This window comes from Drosophila willistoni, unplaced genomic scaffold (assembly GCF_018902025.1).
Source record: "Drosophila willistoni isolate 14030-0811.24 unplaced genomic scaffold, UCI_dwil_1.1 Seg572, whole genome shotgun sequence".
NCBI lineage: Eukaryota > Metazoa > Arthropoda > Insecta > Diptera > Drosophilidae > Drosophila > Drosophila willistoni.
In genome coordinates, this window is record NW_025814493.1 from 158973 (window position 1) to 171215 (window position 12243).

Sequence of the window (12243 nt, forward strand, 5' to 3'; positions counted from 1 at the left end):
TTATAACAATAGGTTATGGGCCCAGGCAACGTGCCTATGTGGTTGCTGTGGTAATTTCTAGAAGAAATTAGGTTTCGCGCTGTGTTCTAGAGGGTTTTTTCACAAATTATAAATAAACGAGTGTAATGTCGGCGTTATATCAGATTGATAAACTCGAGGACAGTAATTATGACTCGTGGTGCATCCAGATGAAAAGTGTGCTGGTGCATGCGGATTTGTGGAATGTGGCGTCAGGCGTATTGGCAAGGCCAACTACGGGGGAGAACACCGGATGGACGACGCTGGATCAAAACGCATTGGCAATGATCACCTTGAGCGGTAAGACTTCACATGAGGCTTGGAAGAAGCTTCAGGAAGCTCATCAAACCAGAGGACCCGTTAGAAAATTAGCTCTTTTCAAGAAATTGCTAAGTAAACGCATATCGAGTTATTTGTCGGATTTCAAGGAAATCTTGGACAAACTTGCTGGCGTTGGAATTGAAATATTGGACGAGCTTGTAACGATTATTTTGCTATCCAGTCTTCCAGACGAATTCGACAATTTCGTTGTCGCCATAGAGACGCGCGACAGTTTGCCGAGTTTCGACATGTTAAAGCTGAGAGAAGAAGGAGAACGCAAAAGAGAGAGCGAAAAACCGATCGAGAGCGCAAAAGCATTTACAGTGGTGGAAAAGCAATCGATGCAGAGAGACAATTGGAACAAAAAGCAAAAAGTTTGGAACTGTTTTGCGTGTGGCGGCAAAGGCCATTTTAAAGCGAATTGTTACAGTGTAAACGGTCGGAAGGTTGCATCGAACCCGAACAAGGCAGTACAGTCATCGTTAGGTTTGCTGAACGCGTTGGACGCGAAATGTTTGGAACGATCGAACTGGTGTCTGGACAGTGGCGCCACCAGCCATATGTGTTGTAACAGAGATTTGTCTTCAACATTTGTGAAACATTCGGTGAAAATTGTTTTGGCTGATAATAACTTTCTTCAGGCCGAAGGAAAGGGCGAGTTAAAGCTGAATAAGGTTTCACGTATACTTACATTAAAGAATGTATTGTATGTAAATGAGAGGTAATTCGTGTCGGTGAGCAAAGCAGTTGAAAATGAAAGCATCGTTGAATTTGGACAAAGTATGCACGAGTGATCCAAAAGGGTGAATGCATTTTGAAAGCGGACAAAGTTGGCCGTTTGTATATTTTTGGAACACCCCCGAGCGAATGCTATGCCATTGAACTGTCTTACTAAGATTTGTGGCATAAAAGGTACGGACATCTCAACTATGGCAGTTTGGGTGAAATTGCACGGAAGGATTTGGCCCGTGGCATGGGAACGTTTGACTCAACGTCGTTCTTCTTCAACTCTGCAAGATCTGCATGGTAAGCAAGATCACAGTACAGCCAATTCCATATTCGACCAAGAACAGAGCTAAGGAAATCTTGAAGCTGCATTCAGATGTTTGTGGTACGTTTGATACAAAAGCCTTTGAGGCAGAAGATACTTTTTGACATTTATCGATGACAGGTCACGTCGCATATTTGTATATTTTCTAATGGGAAAGGATGAAGTATTTGGAAAGTTTGTCGAGTTTAAAAACATGGCAGAGCGGCAAACTGGAAAGAAGCTAAAGTGCATCCGGAGCGACAATGGTCGCGAGTACGTCAATAAGTCGTTTGACGAGTTTCTCAAGGGCAATGGAATATTGCGTCAGCTCACGGTACCATACACGCCGCAGCAGAACAGTGTAGCAGAGAGAGTTAACAGAACTCTTGTGGAGATGTCAAGATGCTTGCTCATCCAGTCTGGTCTACATCAATCTCTTTGGGCTGAGGCAGTTAATACAGCTGCTTATCTGCGAAATAGGTCACCAACTCGAGCCCTGGTTAACATGACTTCAATGGAAGCATGGAATGGTAAGATACCATCAATAAGTCATTTAAAGTTTTTGGGTCTATTGCAGTGGCACTGGACAAAGGACATCATAAGGGCAAGTTTGATCCAAAGGGCAAAGAATACCGAATGGTTGGTTATTCTCGAAATGCGAAAGGGTATCGGTTGTACGACGCCGAAACCAGGCAAATTGTTGAGAAGCGAGACGTTTTGTTCGACGAGCGTTTCGGCAATGGCGATTCGAATGGTGATATCGTCAAGTTTGATTTTCCATATACGGATGATCACGATTCAGGATCTGTTGATGCAGCAGATGACTTGAGCAGTACAGACGACTCTGATGCAGAGGTCAGTGAGAAGGGCAGCAGTAGCGAAGATTTCGACATGGCAGTTAAACAAGAAGTGGCAGAACCTGTGGTTGAACAACGTGTTAGACCCGGCAGGCCGAAGCTGATTCGAAGTGGAAGGACTGGCAGACCAAAGAAGCAGTTCAACATTTTAAGCGCATTGATTACAAGTGAGGTGATCATACCAGAGACCTATGATGAGGCGCTTAGTAGTCCGTTTGCTTCGCATTGGCGTGAGGCTATGCCAAAGGAGTATGACTCCTTGATGTCAAATCACACTTGGCAGCTTAGTACGCTACCGGAAGGGTATAAACCTGTTGGCTGCAAGTGGGTCTACAGTGTAAAGCGTGATGCAAAGGGAGAAGTCGAGCGTTTTAAGGCGAGACTATTAGCAAAAGGATGTTCACAGCGCTATGGAGTGAACTACAATGAAACATACTCGGCTGTATGTCGTTTGGAGAGTGTTCGTTTCATCTTGGCCCTAGCAGCGCAGTTAAAATTGTATCTACACCAGATGGATGTATGCACGGCTTACTTAAACAGTGATTTGGGCGATACAGTATACATGAGGCAGCCCGAAGGATACGCAACTGAAGACAAAGTAAGGTACTTCTGTTGTCAAAGGCGTTATATGGACCCAAACAGTCTGGACGGGAGTGGAACTCCAAACTCGATAGTGTTTTGCGAGCTAATGGTTTCATACCTTGCGACAATGAACCATGTCTATACAAACAGCAAATAAAAGGTAATCTCTCACTAATCCTTGTCTATGTAGACGATCTTCTTATAGGATGACAGGAGATTATGGCAGCGTTGGAATGTATTGACAAGGGACCTGTGCGTTTGTTCCTTGGCATGGAGGTTCACCGTAATGGCGAATTGGGCGAAATATCATTGGGTCATTCACAGTACATCAAGGATCTACTGGAGCGATATGGCTATGCTCAGTGCAGACCAGCTGCAACACCATTAGAAGCAGGGTATCAGGTAGCCTGTGATAAAATGAACACCTTGCAGCCATTAAGCATGTTTTACGACATTTGGCTTCGACAGTTGCCTTCAAGATTCATTATAAGCAGTCGGATGCGGCGTTTACTGGTTTCGTGGACGCAGATTGGGCAGGCGATAGGATTGATCGCAAGTCTTATGCAGGATATGTATATTTTTTGGCTGGCGGACCGATATCATAGAAATCGGAGAAGCAGCGGAGTGTTGCTCTTAACAGCACCGAAGCAGAGTATATGGCGTTATGAACAGCGTGCAAAGAAGCCATTGTATTACGTCGATTAATCATCATGGTTGCGGAGAGGAAGATACATCTACCGTTTTGTATGGCGATAACCTCAGCGCGCAGCAATTGGCAAAGAACCCGGTACACCATTCAAGGACGAAGCACGTGGACATTAGATATCATTTTGTTAGACAAGTAGTTAATGATGGTCAGATTATTTTAAAGTTTAAGTTTACTAATGAAATGATAAATTTGTGCACATACTTGCATTGAGGAAAGGTGTTGAAATAATTCTCTCTCAACTCAATGCATGCATGATCACACACATACGACTATATATATGTAACTTTGTATACTCTCTGGGGCAATTTTGGCTCCTCTCCCCTCATCATCAGGCCGAATGCCTCCTTCTTCTGCTTTGGCCCTTAGGCAAATTATTCACAATTTGTCATTTGTCTTTGATTTATTTGCATTTTAAACGCTTTCAACGGGAGACGACATCGCCGCATGTTATCGATTTGCCATCGTCGTCTGTGGTCGGAACAAAGCTCAACTCGGAGCGTGTTAAGTTCTTTAATATGTCGTCCTGAAGCAAGGAAAACAAGAAAAGAAAAGAAGTTGAGAAAAAAGAAAACACCATTGGAAAATGTTTCTGCATTAATTAAGTTTCACTCAGATCCGGAGAGGCTTGAGCATTTTTTAAGTCCATGCCAACAAACCGAAATCCAGGTCTCGAGGCAAAATCCAGGTCTTTTCCCATCAAGGCGTGAAATATGCAGATACAAGGTCCTTTGTCCTCGCCCATGGGAAGCCCCAAACTGCTCGCTTTATATGATGCGGCCTTCGGATGATTTCCACCGAGGCGGCTTTGAGGCACTTGCGATTGGGAAGAAATGAGATGACCAGGTTGACTTATCCAGTTGCTTTATTTTCTTAACCTAAAACTATAATACAATTGTCGGCGGGCACAGAAGGTGCAACCGTATCGACAGAGATTAATTTCAAGAGTATAATTCAAGTACAGCAAACCACGCTGTCTTTTACAAAATTCAAAGTTCTGGAAATTTCCATAGAAGAAATAAGAATGAAAAGAATTGAAGTAACGGATCTCCAAGTTTGTCACTTCAAAGTAACTTGCGCTGTTCTTGGCCTCTCTCTCTCTCTCTCTCTCTCTTCGTTCGTTTTCTCTTTTTATCAAAGGCTTCAGTTGGAGCCCAAACATTATCTTTGTGTAAAAATTGACAGTTAAATATTCTAACCTATTCAAAGCGCATAATTACATTTATATATTTATTTATGTTTTTTATTTCTCTAATGGCCCATAAATAACTATTAATTTCAGGCAATTTAGAAAATAGTATTCACAAAATATTTCGAAATTTAATAATGTTATAATTTTGTTTTTTATAGACCATAAGTGGATTAATAATGAATAATAAAATACCTAACCATATTCTTGCGTAACAATTTGAATTAACCAAGTAGCTAACTAAAAATTTATTAGGTTTAGATATGACAGTTAGATTATAGTAGGTTTTATGTGTTTCGTTGACATAGTTTGTGTAAAACTTCACAACATTTGGAAAGAAAATAATAAAAAATTCGTGAGAGTTTAGACATATACTGCTAACCACTGCTACAGTAACTAATTAAATTTCTTTAATGGCTGAACGATATTTAACAACAATGTTTTACCTATTGAACAACTAAAATAATCCACTACCGATTTCTCCACTGAAAAATCTAGTTTTAGATTTCCCAGAGAATTTCTTCAGATGTTTTTTAACAACTTCATGCAAGAATCTTTCCAATTTTGTCTTCTTGAAAAACAAGCATGTCTAGATATTCGAAACTGGATTTTAGCCAGCTTGGAGTCACTGAACACTTCCAATATCTAAAGACATATCTTTAAATTTTCATTTGTAAACATTAAGAATATTTTCAATAAGCCCGCTCCTCGTCTCAGTGAATTTCCCCGATAACCTAATTTGGTCACACTACGGGGTACGGGCACACTCTCTCGAAATACAGTCAATAAGAACACATGTGCAAATTTTTAGAAAGGAAATAAAAATCCGAAAATATAAAGACAATCCCAAGGGATTAATAACTGAAAAGTAGAGAGTTTACAAATCAGGTGTGGAGTTTTTCATGAAATTCATCGAGATCATTAAATTAAACAAAAACGCATTGTTTGAGTTGCTAGTGGCCAAGGAAGTACCTTGCGACAAAGAAGCGTCAATTTACCAATTGCGAGCATTGGTAAAAGCAGTCATGGCACAGAATCAGTCTGGAGAGACTGATAGACCCGAAGAGCAGGTCAGCAGTCAGCCTAGCAGTGTCTGCAAATGTGCTTGCCGGACAACTTGTGGATATTGGTCCGGAGCCTCTTATTGAGCAGCGCGGCTTGGGAAACATTATGCAGCCAAGTACACCGGATCAAGTGGGTGCTAAAAAATTGCCGACGATGTCTCGTGAGACCTCTGTAGGACCAGAAGCGAACGTGCATGTTCGTGAAAGCGCACAAGCGAGCGAAACCGATGAATTGGCTTCGATTCTTAGTATAATCGAATTGTATACAGCACGTAAAAACCTGGCGGAGCTAAAAACACGTGTTATGGAGCTGGAGGAGAACTTAAGCGGACCGGAATATAATTGCCGCATGAAGTTGAAAGATGTCGGAACTACTGTACCTAAATTCTCTCGTGATGGTGATCTGCCCATTCACGTATGGATTCGTGAGCTGGAGAAAGCGGCAAGAGTGCATGTACTGAGTGATGCCCAATGTTGGTCATTGGGCAACCGACTGCTGGAGGGATCTGCTAAAGCATACATGACATATAAAAAGACTGCAACCTGGAACGAGCTGAAGGATGTCCTTGAGAAAGTATTTGGCCTTCAAATGACAAACTACGAGATTGCTAACCAAATGAGAAAGCGCCCGATTGGCAAAGGAAAGTCACTCTTGCAGTATTTCATCATTCTACGAAATATTGCGCAGCAGGGCAATTTTGAAGACACCGATGTGGTTAAATACATTGTTGACGGACTACAAGATCGACCCGGATTGTCCGCACCGTTGTATTATTAAGGAATAATAATATTCTCTAAACGAATTGCGAGAGAAGATGATGCGTTTTCAGACAGTTAAGCCACCATCCAAAAACTACGTTCTTTAGGCTCGTCCGACTTCGTTCGCAGGCCATTACGCCTGCTGCAAAGGAGAAGATATGCCCGGAGAGACCAAAAGAAAGTTGCTATCGGTACTTCAAAGTGGGCCATCAATACCGGAATTGTCCAATGCGAACCCAGATTGCCGCCATGAGCGCTAGTGAAGACCCGGACACCATTGATGATAAGTCATTTATTGAATTAGTAAGTTTAAGAATATCTTGTAAAGGGGGATGCACTGATGTTAGTAATATTTTTGCCCTATTACATTCCGGAAGCCCAGTAAGTTTCGCCAGTAGAGCGTTGATGCCGCATTTGGATTGCGATAAATTATTTAAAAGTTCTTTTCATGGGCTGAGCAGTTAAATTTTTAGTTCTGTTTTGCAAAAAATATAAAATTCAATTTTTAGTTATTCCCGATAATATTATGCCGACGCAACTACTTCTTGGTAGAGACGCCTTGATTAATATAGGTCTTAAGTTCTCATTGATTGAAAATGTAAGAAAGTATGAAAAGAATTCCGCATCATTAAAGAGTACCATTGCTTTTGTTTACAAATCCTTCTGTGCATCCCTGTTTACTAAATATCCTAAGCATAATACCATTAGTAATAACACCACTGATCTAGATAATTATTGTAATAACCCTAATGTAAACATGAATGCATCCCCGTTTCGAGAATGGCTAACAGAGTTACAAACCGTTTGTGCAACGCTGTCAGATACCGGGAATACTACTGTTGGCAGTGAATTTGGATTAGGCGCGATGCGTGATTGCCGAGACATCGTGCATGAGCATTACATTGACTGATTTTCAATTAATTACGGGTTGCCCAAATATATGATGAGAATATGTCTGACAGATACAACACCATTTCATAGTAGTCCTAGAAGGTTATCGTATTATGAAAGGGGAATCGTTTGTAAAACAGTGAGTTGTTAGCCAATAATGTAATCCGACCAAACAATTCCCCCTATCGTCCTAGTGCGGAAAATGGATGGCAATATACGAATGTGGGTTGATTATCGAGGTTTAAATAATTTTGATCCTTGCGATTTGTTAGTGAAGAGAGACCAAATTGTCCCAATAGAACCTTGTGAACCGAATATTACTTTTCAAGAAAGTTGCGTTAAACCGTGTGAGTCTGTTAGAGATTTGACCAAGCTGTGTGCCATTCAAGATGGAAGTTGCGTTAAATCATGTGAGTAAGTTAAACCACCTGAGTTTAAAAGCGATTTGATACAACCATGTGTCCCCTCAGAGAAAAATGAGTTTAGTAGAGATTCGATTGGACCGCATGCCGTTCTAAATTAGAATTGTTCCGAACCGTGTGAAATAACACCGTGTGCTCCTTTAGGGAAGAATTATTTAAAACAATTTCAGATAAAACCGTGTGTTCCTTTAGGGAAGATTTGTTCAAAACCGTTTGAGACAAAACCGTGTGAGATAGACCCATTTGAGAGAAAACAGTGTGAGATAGACCCGTGTGAGATAAAACCGTGTGAGATAGACCCGTGTGAGAAAAACCCGTGTAAGGTAGACCCGTGTGAGATAAACCCGTGTAAAATAAAACCATGTGCTCCTTTAGGGAAGAATTATTTAGGACCGTTTGAGACAAACAAGTAAGACTAGTTAAGAATAAACCTTGCGTCTCTTTAGATGAAAGTTCTGTTGATCCGAGATTGAGTAGAATACAAGAGAGTAAAGAATCGTTACTATGTAACCAAAGCGAAAGAAGTGAAGGCAAATCTGGTTGGGGTAGTGGGTGCGTCTACGCAATATGTTGATTTATTATTGCAGTCAGAACAGATAAGAGATCCGGATATCCGTAAACTAAGAGAAAATTTTGAAAAAGGCAATGATGTTGGATTTGAGTTAATTGATGGTATAGTGCACAAAAAAGTGCTGAGGAAAGACTGTGTTTGTATGCACCGATTCGCATGCAGAGGGAATTAATAAGAAGGTGTCACGAGAAACTAGGTCATTTGGGCGTTGAGAAATGTGTAAACTATTTGAAAGAAAAGTACTGGTTCCCGTTAATGAATCCAAAGGTTGAGGCGTTTATGAAGGATTGTCTGCATAGATAATCAATTGATAATATTCATGTTGACCACTTAGGCCCCTTACCGAGTGTTACATAAAAAAGAAAGCACCTGTTGGTAGTGATTGACGCATTTACAAAGTTTGTGAAATTGTATCCCGTAAATTCCACTAGTACCAAAGAAGTTACCGCCGCGTTATAAAAATATTTCGATTATTATAGCCGACCAAGACGAGTTATTTCCGACAGAGGTACGTGTTTTACGTCGTTTGAGTTTGCTGAATTTGTAGAAAACCGAAATATTAAAGTAGCGACTGCTGCCCCTCAAGCCAATGGGAAGGTCGAGCGTGTGAACCGTGTGTTGGCCCCAACCTTGGGAAAGCTGTCAGAACCTTTAGCTCAAGCCGATTGGTATAAATTAGTTAATCGTGTATAGTTCGCTATTAGTAACTCAGTGCAGGAGCGATAATTGAATTACCGCTGTTCTTATAAGATAAATCGAGTTCTTCCAAATGACCGTTACGAAGTCACTGATATTGACGATTGTTAACTTACTCAATTGCCTTACAAAGGTATCTTAGAATCAGCCCGACTCAAGCCTTGGATGCATGCGTGTGATAAAACTGTGAGTTTCTGTTTGTTATATGTATTTGATAAGCAGTATTTGTATACATAGGTACGTATATTGTATGTTAAGTTGTATGATCGAGGTCGATCAAATGTCAGGATTGGCCGAATGTAAACATTAAGAATATTTTAAATTATCCCGCTCTTCGTCTCAGTGAATTTCCCCGATAAACGAATTTGGTCACACTAAAAGGGTATAATACACTAAGGCGGGATACGAGCACACTCACTGGAAAAATAGCCAATAAGACCACATGTTCAATTAATTTGAAAAGAAATAAAAATCGGAAAATATAAGACAATCCCAAGAAATTAATTACTGAAAAATAGAGAGTTTACAATTTATATATTTTTTTATTTATTAATTATTTTTATTGTAGTCTATTCTTCTGTATCTATTATCTTAATCTTATTATTCCAGAATTCCAGGCTAGTGTAAGGATGTAGATTTCGTCTAAGCTGAAGGCCTTAGTTGTTGCCCGTGCTTGTAAAATATTGTTAGATTGATAGTTTATAACTATCCTATACTTTAATAATAATAATAATAATAATATTTTTATTTATTTATTTATTTATTTATATATTTATTTATTTAATTAATTACGTCAACTAACACAGCAGTCGACGAAAAAGCTGAAGCTAAAGACAGATAGTAATTAATTGAAAAAGATAGCTTAGCTATATACACAACTAAACATCCCCGACCCGGTGGAGGTGTTTTATTTGCATAAGGTGCCAGCTATGCCTTGATTCGCAGCCAATGTGGTCAGGGATTTGTTGCAACCAATCCAAGTCCAGAATATTATTATTGGTTTCGCTGTAGATGATTAAAAAGTATAGCGCGAAGAGAATTGACAGAAAGATGAGGAGAAATTAGGTGAGAAAGGTTGTTAAAAGATTGGCAAGAAAAGGTTCATGAAGAGAGTAGTTAGTCAGAGATCTACTAAGGTGAATATGAAAAAAGTTTCTGGTCCGACGTGAGGGAACACAATTTATTTATTTATTTATTATTTATTTATCTCATCTATATCTATTATCTCTACATCTGAATCTGTGAAATCTATTATTTCTAGACTTGATTCTGCTATGTCTATCAATGCGATTGAGTCCTTGAAAAGTTCGTGGACGTTTGGATTCTTCAATACAATATTTTCTTTAAATTTGTAGTTGTTGTCTAACCAATACCTTATTTCCTTGTATTTGTAATTTGTTTCGCGTGAATGTATCAGGAAATCAAGGAAAGTTTTCAGTTTTCTTGTTTCTATTTCATCCATATTCTACACTAACTGGTTAATATGGATGTATTTAGTTTTTTAAAAGTGTAAAAAAATTTTCGTTTTTTTTTTTTTCGTTGCGCTTACTGCATTGGTTCCTCCATTAGGTATAAACTAAGTGTGCTTGCTGCGTTGGAAAAACAGCATACATGTGGTACGGTGAGAACGAAACTCATCTAGTCGGTGGCTCAGTGGATACCTAAAATTCTCTAAGGAGTTTCCCCCTGATGAAGCAATACTAAAAGGTAGTTCCGTCGGAAACGATTGTGATTGAGCTTCCTAGACTGGGAAATCTTCCCCCGTTATGTCAAGGTAAGCTAACCTAATGTGTACCAAGTATATAGAGCGTTGAAGTGAGTTACTTTTCTCGCTCCTAAAAACTTCAAATTAATCTTGGACAATGCTAGGGTGGCTGTTGTTTAAATTTCTAGAGTACATACATGTCAAGAGTGTTTTTATACCCTGTTTGTAACGCACAGAAGGAGACGTTTCCCCCCATATAGTATATACATATATTCTTGATCAGCATGAGAAGCTGAGTCGATATAGCCATGTCCGCCTGTCCGTCCGTCCGTCCGTCCGTCCGTCAGTCTGTGCATACGCTTTTTACTCAGCCGTCTTAAGAGTTATCGGGCTGAATTTTTTTTCGGAGCTTTTTATTACCTGGGAAAAATAAAGTTTGAAAACTATAAGGATCGGATCACTATATCATATAGCTCTAGAAGAAACATTTTCATAAAAATTGGAGTATCGCTATGATATTTACATATGTGATAATATTGAATATAAAACCCCAGATCCCAAAATTTGAAAGTGATCGGATAAATAGAACAAAAGTTACACCAACTTTCAGTTTTTTTTTGCATACCTAAATCATATTATCTTAATTTCACCTTTTTTTTACATATCTAAATCATATTATCATATTATTTTACTTTCAGAATCATATATATCATAGTATTACTTTTTAAGCCAACTTATTTATAATATACTATAATTGTAAGATTTTAAAATGCCTCGCTTGAAGAGAAAATCTGCTGAACAACGACGACGGGAAGCTGCAATTCGGAGTCTTACTTACCGCCAAGAAAATGGCAACGAGGTTCGCGAGAGAAATTCGCAACGCATGGCAAATAATGGACAAAATGATTTGAAAACACGCGAACGAGATCGTAGGCAAGACGCACGTGCTGAACGACGTGCCAATAGAGACTACAGGCTGCAGGAGCAGGCCCGAAACACACGGACCCGCCGTATTACTCGACATGATCCTGATTATCGTTCGATGGAGCAGGAGGCCAACACTGCTCAGCATATTCTTCGGAGCATTAATTATCGGATTCTGTTGTTCGCTCGATTCTGCATTACCAACCGAGCTTTTGTGATTGAGAAGCACGAATTAATGCGTTGATATATCATCAAATTTGCTTATGCTATTATCGAACAAAAGTGTGAATTTTTTTTTTTTTAAATAAAAAATTTTTTTGTAGCGGACAGGGCCTAGTTATGAGCCGGGTTTTGAAAAACCTCAAAATTTTTTCCTCAGTTTCGGGAAATGAAAAATTAAGAAGTTTAACATTTAAATATTAACCTAAGCCAACTTTTTTCCAAAGAAAGTATGTTTATTTGAGTTATTCAAAAAATTTTTGGAACAGATTTAATTTGAATATCTTTT

The 12243-nt window shown here is 39.3% G+C and overlaps 1 protein-coding gene across 2 annotated transcripts; it reads left to right on the forward strand.

The window, feature by feature from the left end:
* The first annotated feature begins 5662 nt into the window (after positions 1 to 5662).
* On the forward strand, positions 5663 to 10860 carry LOC124461639. 2 transcript variants are annotated; one of them, XR_006955171.1, is made up of 4 exons: positions 5663 to 6829; positions 7255 to 7556; positions 7612 to 7827; positions 10676 to 10860. XR_006955171.1 is itself a non-coding variant. In XM_047013142.1 (3 exons), the coding sequence occupies exon 1, from the start codon at positions 5874 to 5876 to the stop codon at positions 6543 to 6545; it is 672 nt and encodes a 223-aa protein (XP_046869098.1). In that variant the 5' UTR covers positions 5663 to 5873; the 3' UTR covers positions 6546 to 6829; positions 7255 to 7556; positions 7612 to 7831. The 2 variants fall into 2 exon arrangements, 1 of the variants encoding a protein (XP_046869098.1); XM_047013142.1 differs by lacking the exon at positions 10676 to 10860 and having other exon boundaries at positions 7612 to 7831.
* Positions 10861 to 12243: the final 1383 nt, after the last annotated feature.